At 41.4% G+C, this 25,011-nt stretch overlaps 1 protein-coding gene across 2 annotated transcripts; it reads right to left on the bottom strand.

Annotated features, from left to right (window-relative positions):
* Window positions 1–80: 80 nt before the first annotated feature.
* Window positions 81–19,633, bottom strand: hpdl (4-hydroxyphenylpyruvate dioxygenase-like). 2 transcript variants are annotated; one of them, XM_078564835.1, is made up of 5 exons: window positions 18,998–19,633; window positions 15,406–15,572; window positions 11,384–11,535; window positions 4,450–4,592; window positions 81–409 (listed from the first exon to the last, which is right to left on the bottom strand). In XM_078564835.1, the coding sequence occupies exons 1-5, from the start codon at window positions 19,624–19,626 to the stop codon at window positions 199–201; spliced, it is 1,302 nt and encodes a 433-aa protein (XP_078420961.1). In that variant the 5' UTR covers window positions 19,627–19,633; the 3' UTR covers window positions 81–198. The 2 variants fall into 2 exon arrangements, with proteins under 2 accessions (XP_078420961.1, XP_078420962.1); XM_078564836.1 differs by having other exon boundaries at window positions 240–409; window positions 4,512–4,592.
* Between the last annotated feature and the right edge of the window lie 5,378 nt (window positions 19,634–25,011).

A 25,011-nucleotide genomic window follows, 5' to 3' on the forward strand; every position in this document is an offset into this window, starting at 1 on the left:
TGTGGCCCTGGAAAATTTCACGATACGGATAAATGGATTATAGGCTTCAATCTTTCTAGTCTGGTTAAATCAGTTGTTAAATACCTACGAATGGTGCCTTTATACAGGGCAGTTATTTTTCTGTGCAAGGCAACTAGAAGAAACCCACTATCAGAAGATAGCTGGGGAGTCATTGAGCCAGGTGCTATGCAGCAGTCTTCAGCTGTTCGCATCATTAGCAAACCCATTCCTAGCTGATATTTCTTTGCCGATTTTCTTGTTCTCCTGCTGGTCCATGCAAGTCTGAACAGATTTCCACAGTGCACGGATGTTTCCTCCTCCAAATCCTGAGGCACCCTGTCGCTCAATGAGCTCAAGGAAAAGTGTGTCTTCAGAAAAGATCGGCTTTGTGAACATTTGCATTAGATATCTACAACAAAGCAAACATTTTGGTTATAAAGATGCACTCAAAAATAAACTTAATTCCAAATTGCAATATTTATTATGAAACAAACCAAACTAAGTTTTGCTTCCCACATTACATACCCAAGCCTATGCTGCTCTGCAACCAGGCAGAAAGATGTACTCACAAGCAGTTTAGGAAGAAGTGCAAAGAATAGGGCAGCGATCATAAAACAAATATTTAGGAACAGGCTCCAGCTGTGGGGAATTGCACCAATACTTGGATTCAACAGCAGGGAAGAGGAACAGGCCAACGAATAGTTGAGCATTGGACTGAGGAACAGAACTGCAGCCCAAGAATACCTTAATAATCAGCGAGTACCAAACATTTGCTTGATTTGGAACTTCAAGTTTGTAAACAATTATACATTCATTTCAAAATCAAAAAAATCCTTAGATGACCAAAATCAGCAACCCAAAAAAGGGAAAGCTGGACTGCCCTCAAAATGGCATAATCTTTTATCAGTGTGATATTCTTACCAGGAGAATGACATTTTAAAAGTTGCATACACATTTTTTGAAAACTTAAATGTTGAAAAAGAACTTTAATACCTAACTTCTCTGCAGTTAGGATAAAACATGGTGCTGTAACTGGTAGTGTTCAGAGAGTTACTTCTGAGTCACCTGTGGATGTGCTCTAGCGTGGCTAGATTACATAGGAGATTTCCATTACTAATGTGAATACAGAAATCATAAAATGAGAAAAGGCACACAGTATGTCAAATTACACAATGTAATTACACAAAATTTTTAATCAGATGGATTGGAAAGCATCTGGTCTCTGCTCATCACCAAAGTCTATTTCTCTGAAGGGATTACAAAAGGTAAAATAAAGCCCCTTCCCAGATAATAAAACAGAAGCACAAAATTTTATACTTTTCAGACACGTGGTCAAAGGACTGCAGCTTGCAAATGTATCAGGTTTAAATGTGTGAAATGCAGGTTCTTTGCTTCATTTTGTCAAGATTCCAACTTCTATCACAACAGTCACCTACATTTCTGTAATTTGTTTATCGTACGAACATACGAAATAGGAGAAGTAGGCCAATCGGCCCCCCGAGCCTGCTTCACCACTCATTAAGATCATGGCTGATCAGTTTGTGTTTTGAATTCCACATTCCCATCTACCTCCAATAACCTTTGATCCTCTTGCCTAACAAGAATCTATCTACCTCTACCTTAAAAACATTCAATGATCCCACATCCAATGCCTTCGGAGGCAGAAAGTTCCAAAGTCGCACAAGGCTCAGAGAAAATAATTCTCCTCATCTATGTCCTGAAAGGGCAACCCCTAATTTTAAAACAGTGCCCCTTCGTTCTGGGCTCACCCACAAGAGGAAACATCCTTTCCATGTCCACCTTGTCAATACCGTTCAGGATCTCATATACTTCAATCAAGTCACCCCTCACACTTCTAAACTCCAATGAAAACAAGCCCAATCTATCTGACCTTTCCTCATAAGACAACACACTTAATCCAGGTATCAATCAATCTGAACTGCCTCCAACACATTTACATCCTTCCTTAAATAAAGAGACCAAAACTGCACACAGTATTTGAATGTGGTCTCACCAATGCCCTGTATAACTGAAGCATAACATCCTTACTTTTATGTTTGATTCCTCTCGTAATAAAGGATAGCAATCAGTTAGCCTTCTTAATTACTTGCTGTACCTGCAGTCTAACTTCTTGTGACTCATGCACTAGAACACCTTGGTCCCTCTGCACCTTGGAATTCTGCAGCCATTCTCCATTTAAGTAACACTCTGCTTTTTTTATTCTTCCTGCCAAAGTGAACAACTTCACACTTTCCTACATTATACTCCATCTGGCAGATTTTTGCCCACTCACTCAACCTATCTATGTCCGTCTGCAACCTCCTTATGTTCTCCTCACAACATGCTTTCCTACCTATCTTTGTGTCATCTGCAAATTTAGCTACCATGCCTTCACTCCCCTCATCTAAGTCATTGATATAAATTGTAAAAAGTTGAGGACACTGCACAGACCCCTGCGGGATTCCACTCGTCACATCCTGCCAATCAGAAAAAGACCTATTTATGCATACTCTCTCTTTTCTGCCAGCCAATCTTCATTCCATGCTAATATGTTACCACCTACACCTCACCATGAGCTTTTATTTTCCACAATAACCTTTGATGTGGCACCTTATCAAATGCCTTCTGGAAATCCACGAACACCACGACTACAGGCTCCACTTTATCCACAGCGCATGCTACTCCTTCAAAGAACTCCAATAAATTGGCTAAACACGATTTCCCTTTCACAAATCCATTCTGACTCTTCCCGATTACCCCAAGTTTCTCTAAGTGCCCAGCTATAACCTCCTTAAATGATCGATTCTAACACCTTCCCCATGACAGACATCAAGCTAACTAGCCTATAGTTTCCTGTTTTCTGCCTTCCCTCCTTATTGAATAGAGGGGTTAATATTTGCTACTTTCCAGTCAGATGGAACCTTTCCAGGAATCTACCGAATTTTGGAAAATTAACAACAACGCATCTACTACCTCATCAGCCAACTCTTTTAAGACCCTAGGATGAAGTTCATCAGGACCCGGGGACTTGTCAGCCCACAGCTCCATCAGTTTGCTCAGTACTGATTCCCTAGTGATTATAATTGCACCAAGTTCCCCTCTCCCTTCCACCTCCTGATTTGCAGCAATTACTGGAGTGTTTTATGTATCCTCTGAAGTGAAGACAGAAGCAAAGTATTTGTTCCTTTCATCCGCCATTTCCATATTACCTATTATTAACTCCCCACTGTCACTCGCTAGAGGACCAACATTCACTTTACTTACTCTATCTCTTTTTAAATACCCATGGAAACTCATGCTATCCATTTTTACATTTCTAGCTAGCTTCTGCTCATACTCTTTCTCCTGATTAGTCTTTTAGTTATTCTCTGCCGTTCTTTATATTCTGACCAATCATCCGATCTGCCACTCTTCTTTGCCCAGCTGTATGCTTTTTCTTTAAGTTTGATGCTTTCCTTAACTTCTTTAGTTAACTACGGGTTGCGGGTCCTCCCCTTAGAATTTTTCTTTATAGTAGGAATATAATTATTCGGAGCTTTCTGAAATATCCCCTTAAATATCTGCCCCTGTTTCTCTATTGATCTATCCCCTAACCTAGTATCCCAGTTCACTTCAGCTAGCTCAGCTTCCATGTCTACATGGTTGCCCTTATTTAGGTTTTAAACACTGGTACATACGAACAAACAAATTAGGAGCAGGAGTAGGTCTCCCGAGCCCTCGAGCCTGCTCTGCCATTTAATAAGACCACAGATTGATCAGAATGTAACCTCAACCCCACATTCCTGCCTACCCCAGATAACCGTTCACCCCCTTGTTAACCAAGAATCTATCTAGCTCTGCCTTAAAAATATTCAAAGACTCTGCTTCCACCACTTTTTGAGGAAGAGAGTTCCAAAGACTCTCAACCCACAGAGAAAACATTTTTTCTTATCTGTCTTAAATGAGCGACCCCTAATTTTTAAACAGTGACCCCTAGCTCTAGATTCTCCCACAAGAGGAAACATCCTCTCCACATCCACCCTGTTAAGACCCTTCAGAGTCTTAAAGGTTTCAATTAAGTCGCCTCTTACCCTTTAAACTGCAGTGGATACAAGCCTAACCTGTCCATCCTTTCCTCATAAGACAATCTGCCCATTCCTGGTATTAGTCTAGTAAAGCTTCTCTGAAGTGCTTCTAACGCATTTAGATCTTTCTTTAAATAAAGAGACCAGTACTGTACACAATTCTTCAGGATATCCTCACGCCATTCCTGCACTCTCCTGAGGGCAGTAGTATTGAGTGCGTTTAGGAGGTTACCCATGGTTTCTGGCCCAAGATGAAAATTAGAAAGCACTCATTAAAAATGGTTACTTTAGTAGATTATTGCATTCAATGCTTCATTTAATTATACAGACTTACTGTTTAACTGACCAGAAAGTTTCCCAAAACTTTGGTTCACAGAAAACAAACCTTTTCTTATTGTTAGTTGGTCCCTGACTTTTAGCTTCTCCTTTACAATGCTCATCATCTACCTCAGAATCCAGAAGAATGCCATACTGTGAAAGTAGCTCTGGGTCTTGTCCTGCTTTCATGATCTCCTGCCATTTCACTGTCTGTGGGAAAAGAAAATGACTGTAGACAAGTGATGGAAATAAAGTAAAAATTTGGACTTTCTAAATAGATACTAGAAACAAAATCAAAATATTGAGAATAGGGCCAAAACAAAACAGTTTGCAATTAACTTTATTAAACGTGCTTAAAACTGGGGTAGAAAATGAGGTTTTCTTCTGTAATCAAAAAAATCTAGTTTCTAAAGTGTTGAGTGTTCCCAGCTGCTAGAAAATATCAAACAACCTGCCTGTAATGTTCAATATTTCTAACAACCCTATACTCACAAAAGGATAGTGTAAAAATGATATGGTACAACATTACAAAGAAATCTAAAAAGGACACAAAAAAATCCAATGTTAGATCACAAGAACGTTAGTATTATTCCACTACTTTCCTTCTCCCTTTGTATGGGATATAGATATTTATGGCCAAGGAAGTGTTGCTGGCTGGTGGTCCTTGAATGTTACATGTCAGTATAATCAGGAGCATCAAGTGGCTCATGTTTCACATTAGATTCCACCTATTCCACTTCCACATGGTGGTGTACCGATGTATCTGCTGCCCTTGTCCTTCTAGATGGTAGTGGTCGTGGGTTTGGAAGATGCTGTCTGAGCAGCCTTGGTCAATTCCTGCAGTGCATCTTGTAGATAGCACACACTGCTGCTACTGTCGTGGAGGGAGTGAATGTTTGTGGATGTGGTGCCAATTAAGCGGGCTGCTTGTCCTGGACGGTGTCAAGCTTCTTGAGTGTTGTGGGAGCTGTACACATCCAGACAAGAGAGTATTCCATCACACTCCTGACTTGTGCCTTGTAGATGGTGGGGTAGATGGTGGGCAGGCTTTGGGAAGTCAGGAGGTGAGTTACTCATCACAGTCTCTGACCTGCTCTCGTAGCTACAGTATTTATATGGCTAGTCCAGTTCAGTTTCTGGTCAATGGTAGCCCCAGGATGTTGATAGTGGGGGATTCAGCGATGGCAATGCCATTGAACGTCAAGGGGCAATGGTTAGATTCACTCTCGGAGATGGTCATTGCCGGGCACTTGTGTGGCATGAATGTTACTTGCCACTCTTCAGCCCAAGCCTGGATATTGTCCAGGTCTTGCTGCATTTGGACATGGACTGCTTCAGTATCTGAGGAGTAGTGAATGGTGCCGAACATTGTGCAATCATCAGGGAACATCCCCACTTCTGACCTTATGATGGAAGGAAGGTCATTGATGAAGAAACTGAAGATGGTTGGGCCAAGGACGCTACCCTGAGGAACTTCTGCTGTAATGTCCTGGAACTGAGATGACTGACCTCCAACAACCACAATCGGCTTCTTATGACTCCAACCAGTGGAGAGTTTTCCCCCGATTCCCATCGACTCCAGTTTTGTTAGGGCTCCTCGATGCCACACTCAGTCAAACGTGGCCTTGATGAAAAGGGCAGTCACTCTCACCTTGGGAGTTCAGTTCTTTTGTCTATGTTTGAACCAAGGCTGTAATAAGGTCAGGAGCTGAGTGGCCTTAGCGGAACCCAAACTGGGCGTCAGTGAGCAGGTTATTGCTAAGCAAGTGCCGCTTGATAGCACTGTTGATGACCCCTTCCATTACTTTACTATGATCGAGAGTAGACTGATGGGGTGGTAATTGGCCGGGTTGTATTTGTCCTGATTTTTGCAGACAGGACATACCTGGGCAATTTGCCACATGACCGGGTAGATGCCAGTGTTGCAGCTGTCCTGTAACAGCTTGGCTAGGGGCGCAGCAAGTTCTGGAGCACAAGTCTTCAGTACTATTGCCGGAATATTGTTAGAGCCCATAGCCTTTGCACAATCCAGTGCCTTCAGCCGTTTTTTGATATCACTTGGAGTGAATCAAATTGGCTGAGAACTGGCATGTGATGCTGTGGACCTCCTGAGGAGGCCAAGATGGATCATCTACTTGGCACTTCTGGCTGAAGATTGTTGCAAATGCTTCAGCCTTATCTTTTGCATTTATGTGCTGGCTCCTCCATCAATGAGGATAGGGATATTTGTGGAGCCTCCTCCTCCAATTAATTGTTTAATTGTCCACCACCATTCACGACTGGATGTGGCAGGACGGCAGGGCTTAGATCTGATCCGTTGGTTGTGGGATCATTTACCTCTATCACTTGCTGCTTATGCTGTTTGGCACACAGTAGTCCTGTGTTATAGCTTCACTACGTTGACACCTCACAGCGAAAAGAATCTCATTTTGAATTTGTAAGGTGAAAATGCTTTGCCTGGTGTCTGGTTAAGTCTATGGGTGCTGTTGCCTTAATGAAGATTAGTTTGGGAATTTGTTAAAAGTTATGACAGTAATAATTTGTAGCCATGTGTACATCTATTTTAACCTGTGTAAATTAATAAAATGTTTAATTTGGTTTAATGTAAAACCTCAAGAACTGGTGGTCTGATTCCTGAATTTAGAGTCACATCTCAAACATAACACTTAAAATTATAGGTTATGACAGTTGTTTAAAGTTTGCCTCTGGGATTTTTCAATAACTCTGCTTTACCAACTGCATCGGTCATAACAATTAGAGGTTGTGCCGGGATACATTTTATTTCTAATTCCTTGATTGGTTAGGAATTGGTGAATCATAAAGCTTACAAATATGAGAGGCACTTTGAATTCAGGAGTTGGTGAGCTTTTTTAGAAGTGCTGAGACTGCAAGATAGCTTTGGTAGTTGCTAAGACTTGACTGGGAGTAGAAGAGATAACTCTGATTGGGTTGGAGAGAATAACCAAAAGTTAGTTAACAGAGTTGGCAGATAAGTTACAATTGGGGTTATCTGCGAGAGCTAGGAAATCAGATATTGTTAAAAGTATAGCACAGCATCTACAGTTGGAAGTGAAACCTGAGACTAGTGAATCACAGATGGAGGTAGTGAGGCTTCAGTTACAAATGAAGACACTAGAATTTGAAGAAGAAAAGGAACTGAAAAAGCTTGAATTTGAAGCAAAGGACAGAGAAATGGCTTTTAAAAGGGAATTAGAAATTGTGAAGATAGAAAAGGAGGAAAGAGAAAAAGAAAGAGAGCGAGAATTCCAACTGCAAATGTTGGCAGGTGGAAAAGAGATGTCAGTAGGTGAGGAAGGATTCGTCTCTAGAGTAGAACCCAGCGGGGATATGTTTGAATTTGTACAAGCTCTTCCAAAGTTTGATGAAACAGATATTGAAGCATTCTTTATTTCATTTGAGAAGCTAGCTAAGCAGATGAAATGGTCATAGTTGTTAGGTCTAAGTTGTTAGGTAGGGGGCTCGAGGTATATGCTCCACTTTCAGAAGAATTGTCGGGGAATTATGATGTGGTGAGAAAAGCTATTTTGAGTGCATATGAGTTGATTCCTAAAGCATACAGGCAGAAATTTAGGAATATGAGAAAACAGCCTGGGCAAACTTATATTGAGTTTGAAAGAGTTAAACAAAGTAATTTTGACCAGTGGATACCGACATTAAAAATAGAGACAACTATGCAGCTCTTAGGGAAGTCATTCTTTTGGAAGAATTTAAATATTCAATCCCTTCGGTAGTGAGAACTCATGTGGAGGAACAGAGGGTTGATTCTGTAAGACAAGCAGCAGAGACAGCTGATGATTATGAGTTAGTTCATAGAGCTAAACCTTTTTTCCATCACGCTTTCAAATTGGAAAAGGATAAAAAGTGGAAAGGTGAAAGGAAGGCAAGTAGTCAGGGAAGAGAAAGAGTAGCTGGAAGTTCCCAGGAAGATTTTTCTCATAACAAAAAGGAAGGTGCTGAAGGTAGAAGTGACGTTCAAAATTTGAGGTGTTTTCATTGTAATAAAGCAGGGCACACGAAGTTGGAGATTGCAGGGAAAATCTGTAGGAATTATTGGGGTACAGAAAAGCTCTGGAAGTTAAAGTACCGTGGGTTCTGAGGTTCAGGCACAGGAGAAACCAGTGGTTTGTGTACAGGTGAAACAGAGAGAATCATTGAATGGTAAAGAAGTGGGAATGTGTTCACAGTTTACTCAAAAGAATTCCGAGGAGCAGGTTGCAGAAATATTTAAAGATTTTGTATGTGAAGGGAAAGTTTTTCCATGTGTAGAGGGTGGAGTAGGTAAAGATATTAAAATTTTAAGAGACACAGGGGCTAGTCAATCCTTAATGTTGTGGAATAGTGATATTTGTAGTTCAGAGGGAGTGCTGCGGGAGAAGGTAATAATAAGTGGGGTTCGTGGAGATGCTAAATCTATTCCGTTGTGGAAGGTAAATTTAAAGAGCAGATGGAAGATGGGTGAAGTTATAGATGGAGTGGTGGAAAAATTGCCCATTGCAGGGATTCAATTTATTCTGGGTAATGATATAGCTGGATCGCAAATGTGGGTGATGCCTGTGGTAATTGAGCAGCCTGTAGAAGTGTTTTCAACAGAAGTGCTACAGAAGGAACATCCTGAATTATTTCCTGATTGTGTTATAACGAGATCAAAAGCCCATAGGGAAGAACAAAACAAACAAGATAAGCAAGCAGTTCAAAGGCAAGAAGACGGTGTCGAAATCCAATTAGCTGTCACTGTATTTGATAACATTGTTCAGGAGGAAGGAATGCCAGGACAGTTCAGTTGAAGTGTTTAATTCAAGAGGATAGTGGAGTTACAGAAAAATGATTTGCAATTAAAAGTTATATCAGGAAGCTTATTCAGAAACCAACGCAAAATGTATTCCAGTATGTTATTATCTTCGAGGGAATATATTAATGAGAAAGTGGTGGTCGGATCATGTCTCAGCAAATGAAAGCTGGAGGGAGGTGCATCAGATTGTTATCCCATTAGGTTATAGAATCAAAATTCTGAGGATTGCTCATGAAATTCCAATGGGGGACATTTAGGAATTAGGAAAACACAGGAAAAGATACAGAGGGTTTTTTTTGGCCAGGATTGCATAGGGATGTAGTCAAATCCTGTAGAACCTGTCATATATGTCAAGTAACAGGAAAATCACAAGCAGAAGTTATTGACACCAATAAGTGTTATTAAACAGAAGTTGTGTGCATCACTAAGTAACCACAATAAACTATTCCGCATTAGATCAACAATAACATCCTAGTAGCATGCCAGCTACTTATGGGGACAGTCTCTTCAATTCTCTATTTTTATCAGTTTATTATTAAATGGCTCATAAAGCAGTGTTTTCTAATGTTAGCTACAAGCCAGATGTTAATTTGGAATTCAGATGTGGCTGATTACTTTCTTAATTAGTGCATAAAAAGAGTAATAGGGCATATGATCTCAATGCTCTGAATAAGAAAGTTTTTTAGACTAATACCCAGAATGGGTGGGTTGTCTTATGAGGAAAGGTTGGGCAGGCTAGGCTTGTATCTGCTGGAGTTTACAAGGGTAAGAAAGAGGTGTCTTGAATGAAACATGTAAGATAATGAATAGTCTTGACAGGGCGGATATGGAAAGGATATTTCCTCTTGTAGGAGAATCTAAAACTAGGGGTCGCTGTTTAAAAATAAGGTGTCGCCCATTTAAGTCAGAGGCGAGGAGAAATGTTTTCTCTCAGCGGGTCATAAGTCTTTGGAATGCTGTTCCTCAAAAGGCAGTGGAAGCAAAGTCTCAGAATATTTTTAAGATGGAGCTAGATAGATCCTTGATAAGGGGGTGAAAGGTTATATGGGGTAGGTGAGAATGTGAAGTTGAGGTTACAATCAGATCAGCCATGATTTTATTGAATGGTGGAACAGACTTAAGGGGGTCATAGGGCCTACTCCTGCTCATCATTTGTATGTTCGTAACATTCATATTTGCACAGCATATTCTTTTGTACTTTAACAATTTTGGGGTTTTTTGGTAAAATAAAAGATGTAAAGCAGTGACTTTTTTTGGCTTTGCACACTACTTCTTTGGTTACTGCTTATCTGTTAAAATGGTGTGTAATATCAGGCTTCAGCATCATGGAAACACTAGTAATATTGTATAGACTGGAAGGGAGCTGTCATTATGATCAGCTCAATAAAACAGAATTACAGCTCTACACCATCAGAAGAAAGCAAGCAAGAAGAAAGAATGAGTGGCTCCAACAGGACATATCATGACAAAAGGCAAGCAGCATTTAACTACATTGCGGATGGAGAATATAAGTGGGAATGGTGAGAATTGTGCAAGGCTACACTCTCAGCGAACAGTCTGATGAAGTCAAACAAAAGCTTGCAACTATTGAACAAAATTCTAAAAGCTGCAGCAAGATATCTTGTGTCTGATAAATTCATGCTAGCATTTCAACCTTCAGTGGAAGAGAAAGACGACAAAGTTTTGCACTGGATAATGGCAAATGTAATGCAATACATATATCTGTATTGCGTAAAGCACTTTCTACTAAAATTAGTGCATGTAGTTAAAACAGTTTAACCATAGCCATATTGGTGGCAAGTCAGTGATATTGACTTACAACGCTGTTCCAAAGTTCTAAATTTTAAGAAATGCTTCTTCCATCAATGCAATGATGACTTTGTGTAAAGAAATCATGAGCAAATAAAATGATCAGTTAGCGACCTATTCAAAAGTTAACCATTCCAAGCAGTTAGTGCGAACGTATTGCTGCTTGACTATCATATCAACTCAATATAAAAGTCACAAATATAATCTTGAATACTAAAGTAAACAGTCATTAGCTACTTCAATGCCACTCAAAACTGATTTTAGGTAAGTAATAGTATTGCTATTTTTCATCATTTCCTTTTGACATAATTGCAATTTAATTTTATGTCCTTAGAAGATCAGCAAAACTGTTGAACTAGCACTAACTCAGCCATGATTTTACCTCAGTGTAATACCCAGAAGGGGGTGAGTAAAAGTGAACCCCAGCATCTTTAAAGGACTTGCAAGTCGAAACTATGTCAGTTGTGTACATTGCCACATGCTGTATCCCAGCTCCATGATGCTGCTCCAAAAATGTGTCAATTTGATTTTTACCTAAAAATACACAAAAATATTGTGAAAGATATCCAATAACATATTTTCATGTTTCTTAGATCTGTGCTGGACCTTAAACAGGGATAGCTGAAAGCAGAGCTAAACTTGCACTAATTGTTAATCTCAAACTTCTCTGTTTAGAAATGTATTGAAAAATAAAAGGTCAAAGAACACACAAGTACAACAATACACTATAAACATCCTGGGGGTTACCATTGACCAGAAACTGAACTGCACTAGCCATATAAATACTGTGGCTACAAGAGCAGGTCAGGGGCTAGGAATTCTGCTGTGAGTAACTCACCTCTTGACTCCCCAAAGCCTGTCCACCATCTACAAGGCACAAGCCAGGGCTGTGATGGAATACTCCCCCGTTTGCCTGGATGATTGCAACTCCCACAACACTCAAGAAGCTTGACACCATCCAGGACAAAGGAACCAGCTTGACTGGCACCCCATCCACAAACATTCACTCCTTCCGCCACCAAGCACAGTGGCAGCAGTGTGTACCATCCACAAGGTGCACTGCAGGAACTCACCAAGGCTCCTTAGACAGTACCTTCCAAACCCACGACCGCTCCCATCTGGAAGGACAAAGGCAGCAGATACATGGGAACACCACCACCTGGAAGTTCCCCTCCAAGTCACTCACCATCCTGACTTGGAAATATATCGTTGTTCCTTCACTGTCACTGGGTCAAAATCCTGGAACTCCCTTTCTAACAGCACTGTGGGTGTACCTACACCACATGGACTGCAAAGGTTCAAGAAGGCAGCTCACCGCCATCTTCTCAAGGGCAATTAGGGATGGGCAATAAATGCTAGCCTAGCCAGGATGCCTGCATCCCGATGCCCTCACTGGATGCACAGATCTTTGTGGTAGTATTCACAGTGACAGGAATTTATGTGGTTAATTCCGTGTTAAGAAAAAGGGCTTCGATTTATACAATACATCATTCATTAAATACACTTAGCATAGCATGTCGTATATAATGACTTAAGGTTATTAATAAGTCAAGTTGCTTATTTAGAGTATTGTGGGAACATTGTGATATTTTTGGTCTCGCATTCAATGAAGCTAAAAAAGTGGCCCTGATTACAATTAAAAGTTTGTAGTAACTATGTAGTTAATTTTATCTTGTTTATTTAAATCCCAGGATACAGAGAAAGATAGGTTCAAAGATTACCCAGATAGGTAGAAGGAGCCTGTGCAGCAATAGTGGGAAACGCAATGGCTTGTGATTTGAGAGCATGGTCAAGCATTGGAAATATTAACCATACAAAGGTCTGGGAGAACTTAATAACACAACAAGGGATAATTACAGTCAGGATATTGGAGCAATAGAAGAATGATACTGGGACATGTCGCACTGGAGGTGAGAAGGAGTTGAAGCATAGTGCTGAATATGGGAGCACTTGGATTGCAATGGCTGAATGTGGAAACCTTTGGTGTGCAGGGGTGGCATTGCTTAGTATGGGAGTACTGCACATATTTTTCATGAGGATGGATGAGAGTAAGGAGAGGCATGAATGGTGTGAGTTGGTGGGGAGGAAGAGAGAAGGACAATAAGCGTGATCAGACTGGAAGTCTGTTTCTAGCAACAGGAGTTTCTTAAAACTTTCCCTAAAAGTGAAAAGCTGCAGATGTTTTTGTATTCCTCTCTACGGAGTGTAATTATCTCTATTTTGAGAACTATTTTGTATCTATTGGATAGTGTTTATTGTAGCAATGCAGAAGTCATGTGCTCAAATCTGAACATGGCAAGCTTTGAAAGCAAATTCAGTAAATTTGACCATGAAATCTAAGAATTTCATAAAAACCCAACCAACTAATGCCTTCAGGAAAAGGGTTTTGCCATTCCTCGCAGGCACTTCAGCCTGGGGATTGCTTTGACACTACCACAAAAGCTTGCCTGACACAGGCATAAATGCTGGTGTACTCTAGAAACTTTTGTGAATAATACAGTCACCCAGTTGTTAGAGGCAATTGATATTAATTACCAGACTACAAGACAACAACTCAGCTGAGATTGCTAACCCACTGAGCGTGAGAGTCTGTTGTAGCAGGTATTTAAGCCATTGTGTTGATTTGACAGCACTCCAATAATAGCTTGTTTGACAAAGAAATAAATACTGGAACACTTTGGCCATTTTTGCAGTTGCCTCATACTGTTGCCTGGGCAGAGGTTAACAAAGAACTACATGGAAGCTTCGTCTTTCAAAGATTCATCACTGTGGAATAGTACAGACTTCGTTTTGTATCAGATTTTGTAAACTGAATGAACCATTGATTTATCTTGTTGTTCGACTTGTGTTTCAACCAACATTTGCAAGTAAACCTGATTTCCAGTTGTAACCACAGGTAATCACACATATACTACTAACTGAAAAATGCCCTTATGGGTTGATGAATAATAACTCATTTACCGTTCATGTGTACAGTGAACTCTCGAGTTCTGAGAAACAGACAAATAACACTGACAGACCATACCAGGCTACAAGGTCTGTATCTGGCTTTATTTAAAATTAAGACCCTAGTTTTGGACATAACCAAATCACTACCAAACTTAAATGAAATTCCATCATATTGTGATCATTCTTCCCCAGAAAATACTGATTAACTAACCTTGCCTTTTCAAACAATACCAGATCTTCCCTACTGGCTCCTGAACATAATGCTCTAGAAAATTGCCTTGAAAGCATTCCATTAACTTGTCCTCCAAGTTACTTTTGTGAATTTAGTTTGCCTAGTCAAATGAAGATTAAAGTTTCTCACAATTATTGCATATCCTTGTTACACATTCCTCTAATTACCCGATTTATAATCAGTCCAAAGTTATAACCACTGTTAGAAGACCTATAAACTACACCCAGTGTTTTCTGGAAAAACTCAGCAGGTCTGACAGCATCTGTGCAGAGATGCTGTCCACAGATGTTGTCAGACCTGCTGAGTTATTCCAGCATTTTTTGTTTTTGTTTCAGATTCCCAGCATCCGCAGTATTTTGCCTTTATCCCAGTGTTTTCTGCCTTGTTATTTATTAGCTCCACCCATTTTAGTTCTACATCCAACTAATCTTCCTATTTTAACATGGTCTGCAACATTAGCAAACTTACAATTGTTTTCTGCATTCAGATAATTTACTACATAGTTGTACAGAAGTAATAGCCGGCCCAGTATTGATCCGAGGTACACGACTCAGTTTCACTACACTCTGACACCACATCTCTCAGATTACTCTTCAATTCCTATGCTTTTATAGATTTATTTTTATCCAGTTCCATGTTCTACCCTGGCATCAAAATCCATCATGTGGTAGCTTGTCAACAGATTATTGAAAATCCAGCTAAATCAGTTTATAGGGTGTTCCTACATTATATCATGTTGAAACAAAATGGATCTTCCTGACCTAAACTCAAGTTGATTTTTTAAAACTGTTAACATAGGTTACCTTCTAGTATGCTCTCTAAAAACTATTTCCATTACTCATGTTAGATTGGTAGTTCTTGAATTAAATTTTTGCACTTTTTTAAAATATGGAGACTTGTGTTGAAAATCACATGGAATGTCACTAGTATCCATTATTGTCAATGACTCATACAGGGAAAGAAACGTTAACGGTTATATTAGAACTTCTCTCAATTAATTGAAACAAAAATGGTTTAATTATATCCAGATGATTAATTTAATTAAGGCATTCAATGGCCAGATCTAACATCAGCATTGAAAGGAATTAGCATCGTGAGGAATGTCTGAATTTATCCTCGCCTTAAAATGCAATGCTGGCGCTCAACTTTTTTGTTATAACAAGCGCAAATACGTAAGGTCTGTGAAGATTACTTAGGTGCCAATGCTGTAAATAGTATTGTACCTTGATTGGCTAAGGACTCAGCTATCACAAATTTGCAGTTTAATTCCTTTTCTTCAATTGTAGGCATGGACATGCCAACCTCACTGCATTTCCAGTACTCCATAGCAGTCAAGCGCAGTCCCTGGTTATTTCCTTCAATAACATAACCATCATCTAGATCGTCACTTCTGAAATTGTCAAAAAGAAAGATGATACCATTGCATTTCAGATTATTCAAAACATAAAGCTCTAGACACTTCAGATTTTTGGTGCTTTACTCACAAAACAAGGTTACGCATACAATGTCTCAAGAAAAGCTCTGTTGATTGTAAAATTACATTATGTAGCAAATATATTTATATAGCACCTTTAATATACTAAATGGCTATGGCACTTGGAGAAAAGAAAATAAATAAATAGGAATAAAAATTGGAATGGATTTTAGAATGCAAACAAAGAGAGGCAGACAGATACCAGATAACGAAGAAATTACTGAATGATGAGGATTATTTTTAAAGCCTCAGATATGATTTGTGTAGCACATAGTGCTTCTAGTGGAATTGCTTTTAGAATAGACTTCAGCTGCCAGTGCTACGGAACTGCCCTATTTACACTACAGGGTAGATTCCACAACACTGGCAGTAATATCAAAATAGCTGCTGACAAGCTTCTAAAATTGTCTGAAAGTCATGCCTGTGACTTTCATTTCTGGGCACAGACCTTCTGCAAGGTGAAGAATATAGGTGGCCTGTACAAGCAGGCTGAACGCTTATGGACATGCAATAGTCAGTTAATACTCTACATCATGCTTCTTTCCAGACAAACAGTATTGGTTTCCTATAATCAGGGTATGTGATTGAATGTAAGAATAAGTTACAGGAAAGAGAGGTGGGTCAGACAAACACCCACATCTCAAAACAGGTAAAATGGCACAACACAATAGAAATGGTGGGTCCGGTGTACAACTCCAACTAGGCAAAATTTGACTGTTGGATATAGGAGTCTGTATTGAGAATTATTCAGCGTTTCTAAATATCTAAAAGTCGGGGAGCGCAGTGGGGGGATGGGGGGGGGGCGCCGTCTGGGAGAGCGCGTGGGGGGCGCCGTCCGGGAGAGCGCGGGGGGGCGCGTGGTCCGGGAGAGCGCGGGGGGGGGCACGGTCCGGGAGAGCGCAGGGGGGCGAGGTCGGGGAGAGCGCAGGGGGGCGAGGTCGGGGAGAGCGCAGGGGGGCGAGGTCGGAGAGAGCGCGGTCGGGGAGAAATTTTTGCCAATTTGATTTGCTCAGCATATGTGAAGCATAAAGTACCTAATGAAATGGCATTGTTTTTGTTACAAGCTCCTCTTATTTCTTGATTAACAAAATCTTAAAATCTTAATTAATAAAATCAACAGTATAACTACTGTTAGAGAGTCTAGAAACTACAATCTGTGTTTTCTGACTCAATTTTTCTTAAATCCACCCACACTGATTCTACTTCCTACTCTTCCAAGCCAAGATCCTTCCTCATCCTTTATTATCAGGGCTACTCTCCAACTTTTCTGATTTTTTTCCAAAGTGTCATGGATTACCATGCAGCAACACCTCTCTAATGATCATTAGTTCAAAACCCAATTTTATCTCTATTTGTGCCATTAATTCATCTATCATATTACAAATGCTTTGTGCAGTAAGATAATGTTTAATTTTACCTTTCTACTACTTCTCCCTAATTTGATCCTATTCACTGAAACATTGTTATTGCTAAACCTTTTGTCCTTTCTTGTCACACTTTACCCAAATTACCACACTGCCCTCTTTTAAATTTATACATTTCCCCTCACTCGAATCTTCCGTCCCACCAAGTCCCACCTTTTTTAGTTTATATACAGCCTTAGTTATTTGATTTGCCAGAACACTGGTCCCATCACAGTTTAAATGGAGCCTGTCCCAACAGTAGAGCTCCCATTTTCCCCAGTTCTACTGCCAGTGTCTCATGAATTGAAAAGCCCTGGTTCCTACTTCTCTCTTTGAGCCATGCCTTCAACTCTCTTATCTGCTTGACCATATGCCAATTTGTACATGGCTTAGGAGGTAATCCAAAGATTTTAAGATCTAAAGATACCTTTGAGGCTCTGCTTATTAATTTGGATCCCAACCCACAAACTCTCTCAGCAGAATTTCATTCCTCATTCTGCCTGAGGTTGGTTCCCATGTGGGCCATGCCAACTGGATCCTTCCACGAACCTCCTTCCCCACCCCACTTCAAGTTCTTCTCCACTGCGTGGTCTTTAATCCTTGCACCAGGCAGGCAACACAACCTTCACGTCATGGCTGCAGCGACCCTGATCAAACTTTCTCCTATCACTATCACATTCTTTTTCACTCCCCCAACCTGAATGGCCCCCAGTGCCACTGAGTTTGCTCAACCACCCTGCAAACTTTGCCCTCATCCACACAGGCAGAAAGAAATTCGTACCTGTTGGATAAGGGAAAAGGCCGAGGCTCTTCTAGCACTGCACCTGCCTGATTCGCAGTCACATCCGTCTGTCCATGACCACTAACCAGACTTGTATCACTTCATAATCCAAAGAATGTGACAGTCTCCTGGATCAAAGTGTCCAGGTCACTATCTCCTTCGCTGATGCCCCACAATGTGAGTGCCTCAGACTCCAGCTTAACAACTCTTAGCAAGAGATGCAGACAGTTACCACAGATGTGGTTGTGTGGGCTCACAGATCTCTTCACAAATGCCCACATGCTGCAGTTGTGGCACACTACCTACACTGCCTTCCTCATGTAAATAAAAGCAAAATACTGCGAATGCTGGAGAACTGAAATAAAAACAAAGTGTTGGAAAAATTCAGCAAGGCTGGTAGTGTCTGGAGAGAGAACAGCTAACGTTGAGTCCAATATGATTCTTCTACAGAACTATTGAAGGCTGCTACTGAATCTGTATCCATTAACAGATCAGGCTGTGCATTCCAAATCCTAACCACTCATTGTGTAAAAAAAATTCTCATCTCCCCCCTGGTTCTTTTGCCAATCAGCTAGAACCTGTACTGCCATATGGGATCTATTGCATCTGTCTAAGTGGGTTGACTGGCCATTAGTTTAACATCTCATCAGAAGGACTGCACTTCCAGCACAGGCATAGATTTTGTGCACAAGTCTCTGTAGTGAGAAGGAACCACAACCTTCTGTCTGTCTCAGGGCCAAGTGTGCTTCCACTAAGTGACAGAGAAGATGGCGTTTGTGTCAGCTGCGTCTCGGGAAGCCGCAGAGAGGCTGGTGGGGTTGAGTCTGGAGGGAACAAGGGTAGAAATCAAGTTTCAAACATCAATGCTGAGGAGCAGAAATATCTCAGATGCCTTTGCGGTGGGTAGGGAGCTACTTAATAAACACAGGTCCATCTGTCCGCCTGTAAACTGTCTATCTTGTGTGCAATTGACTCTCAGTCTTGAACAGTGAGACTGACAGGGCTCACAGGTGAGCATTTGGATCTGTGGTGATTAAACGGCATTTTTAAACGAGTCAGGTTATCCAGGTAACGATCGCTGCATTTCAAAAGTAGTCCACAGTAGGTGAAGAGCGGTTAGAAGCAATTGTTCCTTTCATTCAAACTCGCTCACTCACCGGTGGATGAGGAAACGCTGGAAGCCGAAGCAGCGGCGGTACCAGTCCATGATGTGGGCGCTCTGCTCCCGGGGGCACGCGTAGGTGATGTGATCGAAATGAGTGATGGCCACCGGCTCCCCCGCTGCCCCTGGCTCAGCCCGGCCCCCGGGGGATGGCGGCGGCGGCCCGAAGCCGGGCAGGAAGTCCCCACGGTAACCGCTTCGCTCGATCAGCGTGTGAGACACGTTGCCGACCAGTGACCGCACCACCGAGTAGGTGACCGCGCCCAGCTCATCCTCCACCGGCCTCGGGGCCACAAGGACCTGACAGCCCAGGCGGTCCAGCAGCAGCGTCGCCCGCTCCACGTCCTTCACCTCGAAGGACACGTTACAGGCGCTGTCCACCGCATGGGCGGGAGCCACATCGTACAGGAGGCCCCGGGGTCCCGGCTCCAGGCACTGGCCTCCCGGGCTCTCGTTCACCATGAACACGGCACAGCCTCTCCGCAGGACCAGCTGCCTGGCCCGCTCCGTCGCCCGGCTGCCGCACAGGTGGAAGCGGTAGCGCCGGATAAGATCGCGGGCCAGGCGCTCACTGTCACCGACATGAAAGGCGATGTGACTCAACCGCTGCACCGGGACCGCCATGGCAGCGAGAAAGAGGGCGGGGCTGGAAAACCTGAGCGGCGGCGTGGATGGAGTGGGCGGGGCCTGGATGATAAGGGGCGGGGCCTGAAGGAGATGGGGGTGAAGAGTGTAGGAGAGGGCGGGGCGAGAGGAGAAGGGGAGGAGCCTAAAGGGGAAGGGGCAGGGTGTGGCGGAGAGGAGGCGAGGCGTGGATAAGGGGCGGAGCCTAAAGGGGAAGGTGCAGGGTGTGGCGGAGACGGGGCGGGGAACTCGTAGGGTCGGGGAAATCATGGGGGCGAGGAGAGGAGTTGGAGCCTGGACATGAAGGGGCTGAGCTTGGAGGAAAGGGTGCGCGGAATTCGCATGGAGAGAGGATGCGGAAGAGGAGGCGGGGCTTGGTGGCGTGACGTAGAAGGGCGAGGGGCGGGGCGTGTGGAGCAACCAGTTTGGACGGTCTCTGGTGAGGCACAGCGATGTCCAAATTTGGAGTTTTGATGTGTTAAACCATCTCCAAAGTGTTTCAAAGCAACGTCATATTAATAATGAATGTTAAGAAAAATTTGACCCAAGAAGTGACTTTGAAGAAAGGTCTTAAGAAGGAAGGGAGAACTTTATCTGGAATCTACGACGCTAAAGACACAACCTCAAGTGCTGGTTCTCTAGCTACTCTGGACTCCAGTCGCCACTCCCATGGTATCAATCACAGACAAGGCCATTTCTGATTACCTCTTTGTATCGTTCTTCCTCCACATCCCGCTTCCGGTGGTAAATATAGAAGATTGGGAAAACTTTAGAAACCAGCAATGGATGACTTAAAAAAAAGGAGAAATTGGAAAATGAGAGAAAACTAGCAAGAAATAGAAAAACAGACAGTAAAAGTTTTTACAGCTAAGTGTTAAAGTGGGTGTCGGTCCCTTAGAGAATGAGATGGGGGAATTAATAATGGGAAACAAAGATATTTTGTTGCAAAAATATTTTGTAACTTCACAGTCAAAGATGTAGTCTAAAGATGTTTGGGTTAGTAAGGGTTAATGTGGGACTGGGGAAACTACTGCCTATATCATGATGTTGAGAGTCACATGATGGTGGACAGTGTTTAGAGAGATCCTGAGAGAAGTCATCAAAGGTAGCACCTGGTTAGGGCTATAGCTTGGAGGAATGTATATAGTTGCATGCTACAAATATACTGTTTATATTCAACCACACAAGCCTCCAGACCTCTTAGTGAGATACCAAACAACCGTACAACATGGTGGCAGCAAGAAAGCACCCCGGAGTCCCAAGACATGAAAAAAATAAAGAATTTGCAGCCTGACCTGAGCAAAGTGCACCTAAATCAAAGACACAGCTGGAGATTCCCTAAAAAGCTCTATTACAGGCGTGGAGGCTTAAGGGCAGTAGAAAATCTACTATGGAGCTGAAAAGGACTCCACCAGAGCATGGAGATCCATTGCCAGACTTGATTGAACGCAGAGTCAAAGAACCTAGCTAGATCACAAAAAGATGGGTAAAAACCAAACCTGATCGAATGCAGAGTCAGAGGACCTAGCTAGGTCACAAAGTGGGTGACCAGAATTCACTAAAAGCTGAACTAACATTTTAAAAATAAGCAGGGCACGAATCAGGCAGATCAAATTCATTGTTTAATGTGCACAGCTGGAAGAATGCACCAGACAGGTCTGGAGTTGGCACCACACCATGTAGCAGACAAGCTTGAATGAATGCAAAAATGTTAAAACAGAAGGCAGACCAAAAAAAAATTGCCTTCAAATCGATTTTTCAAGCTCAGAGAAGCAAATTGCTGGCCAAAACGGTTAGTTTAAAAGGTTTCCTGCAGAATCACAAAATTTTAAAGTCTGCTGTGAAATCGCAATGGGAGCCTGCCAAATCCCAACAAGTGCAGGAAGAAGAGGAACAAAACAGTTACTGCTGTGCCATCTTGAAAAAAAAATTAAAGCTGTACTCCCCTGTTATGATAAACAGCCATGGATAGTAAATCAAAACTACCAGACCAATTTGAGCTCATGCAAGGGCCAAAGCAGATGCAAAGTTGGGCATCATGGAGAAGGTTTTTTTTAAATTGCAGGAATGCATCAGAGTTAAGTAAGAAATCAGAGGAAGCACAAGTTAATACATTCTTTTATTTATTTGGTGAATTTGCCAACAATGTAATCATAAGACAAGGTATTGATGAATCTTTAACCACATTTGGTGCGATATTAAAAGTCCTTGAGAAGTATTTTAAACTCCACGTTGTGGAGAGCACAGACCTTAAAAAAGGTATAGAACATCCCCAATAAAGCACCATAAGGGCAAGAAGACCACAGGGCGAGGGAGACAATACCCAGGTAAACCACAAGATGGTCGCAAACCATGTCAGTGCAATGAAATGCACGAGCTTATGAGTTCAGTACAGAGGAAAGAAGAGGCTGAGAAGCAGCGGAAAGGCTTAAAATATGGAACGTTTTGAAAATGCTGACACAGTACACAAACTGTAACAGCAGGTGACGGTGCAGAGTGAGTAGATAGCTATGAATGAAGGAAAGTTATCTGTTGTGACCAAAGGCAACAAAATCTGCAAAAGGAATATGAAACAATTCCACAGGAAAATGTTTGTATCAAAGTTGAGTTGGAAGAACTCAACCAGAAGTACAGACAGGCACAACAGCAGGCAGAAAAGGTACTCAAAAAAAGTCACTGCCCTGAAAGACTCTTTGAATAATCAATACATGGCCCTGGAAAAACATGAGGAGTTAAAGAAGATGTTGAATACTACTTCAGAAAAATCTGTATTGGAACAATCAGTAGCAACGAAGCAATGCACTGAAGCACAGAGCGAGATGGCAAGAGCTGAACAAGAAAATTAACAGCTAATCATGCTTCAAGGTCAAATGCAAAAGGAGTACATAACCTTTCAGCAGCATGAAGAAATGGAAACTGCCTTGAACAGCAGAATGGAAGGACAGCAGAAAAAAATTAAGAAGGCTTTATTACAAGAAAACTCAAGATGAAATAATTGAGCTCTGCAAAAAAAAGGGAAACCTGTTGAGGGATCTTCATACTCTACAAGGATCCTTCAGGTCAAAGTTTGTTCCTCTGAAAGAATACGACAACAAGCAAAACTAATTTAATGACCTGAAAGACCTGAAAAATGATTTGGCAAAGAAGACTCAGCAATGTTCAATATTCCAGAAGGAAGTCAAGAGATACAAGAAAAAGACAATAGAACTGAAGAAAATGGTTAGGCATTTGGAAGAAAACTTGAAAAAACATTACATTTCCAAAAATATATATGAAGCAACGGAAAGCAAGTTTGTCAATGCTATGCGTGAAAGGGATGAACATGTGGAAAAATTGATGAAGAAGAATGTAGAGATCGAACTGCAAAGTGAAAGACTGCAGGAAGAAAAGGAACAGATGAAGAATTCCTGTGTATAGGAACAACATAAAGTAGAAAACTCACAGCTCCAATTCAACAGTCAGAAAAAAGAGTTCTCTACCACTTTTGCAGCATACCCAATTGCAAGAGATGAACATGGAAATTGTTAGGCTGAAGAACTAGCTGAATGGAAAAGGGGAAGCATTGAAAGGGAAAGCAGTTGAGCTTTCCAAGCTGTGAGCAGATACTGAAACCATGAGTAGCACGATTACAGAACTGAAACAGGTTAAGACCAGAGACTGACCTCGACAACAGTGAAACCAAAATGAAGGACAAGGACAAAGCTCTGTTGTAGACGGGGACAGAAACGACACAAATAGGATCAGGAAATGTAGATCCGACGCTGAAGAGCAAGGAACTAGATGCCTCAAACTTACTGAGCACCATTTGAGTTGTTGAAAATGACATGGCTGAAATGAAAATCAAGAACCTAGAATGTCAAGAAAAAGTTGAACAGTTGCAAGAGAAAGTAGAAGTTCTCACAAAGGAGCGTGATGAGTCTCAGAAACGACTAGCAGAAGTAAAATTTTAAAATGTGAGCTTGAAGGATAGGCTCTGCTAAAGGGAATCTGTTCACTGTATAGAACCAACTTTCACAGAGGATGAGTTTGCTAAGGAAAAATTAGGACTTGATGAACTTTAAGTATCAGAAGTCTCTATTAAATATTGTGAAAGTGCCTGGAATAGGTAAAGCAATTACTGATGAATCAGAATAGTTGGTTGAATGCAGAATTAATATCCAAAATTGATGAAATGTTGGTACTTCATCGTGAAAAGAACAATGAAATTCTTGAACTTCAATCCAACTTGAAGAACATGAAAGATAGGATATGCAATATGGAGAAACAAATCCAGACTTTGAAAGCCGATGAGGAAAATTCTAAGAAACAGATTGAGGATCTAATGAGTGATTTGGAAAAGTCTAAGGAGCAGTCAGTGACCATGGAAGAAAGCCTCTGAAAGGAGCTGAATGCCCAGGCGAAGTTGTTATGCTTTTATAAGGTTTTGCTGATAACTCTGAAACAAAGACAGCTGATCTCCCCAGAGCAGGTGCTGAGCTAAATGAAGAGATTAGTAAGCTTGAAAAAGAGCTGGAAAATTAGAGAGTAAACAAATATTTGACTAAAATTGTGAAACAAGTGGAAATTCCATTTTTGAAACGTCAATTTCCAGGAAGAACATGGTGGACCCCAAGGCAAAAGAAAATCTCTATGAATGAACGGAGAGAACATTCCTTTCAAAAGGAACGGGATTAGCCCATGGTATCTAATCAAAGAAGACAAATTGTCGATAAAGAAAAACATAACACTAATTTAGAGCACAAGAAGTGAACCAGATATTGAAACCTGAATATTTGAAACACCAAGTGCTAGAATTTCAACTCTAAACCAACAAAGTCAACCAGAAGCAACTGAGATTACCATTCCTCCAAATAGGAAGAGAATGAGATCTGGAAGAGTTGTAAAGCCTCCTGACCATCTAAATTTGTAAAGTCAGAGATTTAAGGAGAGAAGTAGTAGCATGGAAATATTATATAAAAATATTGAGTAAGGACTTGGGGGAGGTGTCGTATAAGAGTATTCAGGTTAGTAAGGGTTAATGTGGGACTGGGGAAACAGTATCACCCACATTATGATGCAGAGTCATGTGATTGTAGACTATGTTTAAAGAGAGTCTGAGAGAAGTCAGCATGAAGGAAGCCCTAACTAGATGCCATACCTTGGAGATATGCATATGATTGCCTATTACTAATAAACGGTTTATGTTCAACTACACAAGCCTCCAGACCTCTTAGTGAGACACCAAATAACCTTACAACAGAAGACAAAAAAGGCATCCCAAGAATGGTAGAAAAGCAGGGGACAAAAGGGAGGAAGGAACTCAAAACAATCATGATCACGAGACAGAAATTTCTAGGAAAACTAATGGGACTAAAGGGTTAACATCCCCTGGACTTGATGACCTGT

This window comes from Cetorhinus maximus, chromosome 20 (genome assembly GCF_964194155.1).
Source record: "Cetorhinus maximus chromosome 20, sCetMax3.hap1.1, whole genome shotgun sequence".
NCBI lineage: Eukaryota > Metazoa > Chordata > Chondrichthyes > Lamniformes > Cetorhinidae > Cetorhinus > Cetorhinus maximus.

Excerpts from the sequence above, each read along its gene's own strand:
- hpdl (XM_078564835.1), bottom strand. The coding sequence starts at position 19,626 with ATGGCGGTCCCGGTGCAGCGGTTGAGTCACATCGCCTTTCATGTCGGT. Across the intron at positions 15,573-18,997 it reads CAGCGTTTCCTCATCCACCG|AAGTGACGATCTAGATGATG; the intron begins GTGAGTGAGCGA and ends TGACAATTTCAG. Across the intron at positions 4,593-11,383 it reads CTTCTGGGTATTACACTGAG|ACAGTGAAATGGCAGGAGAT; the intron begins GTAAAATCATGG and ends CTTTTCCCACAG.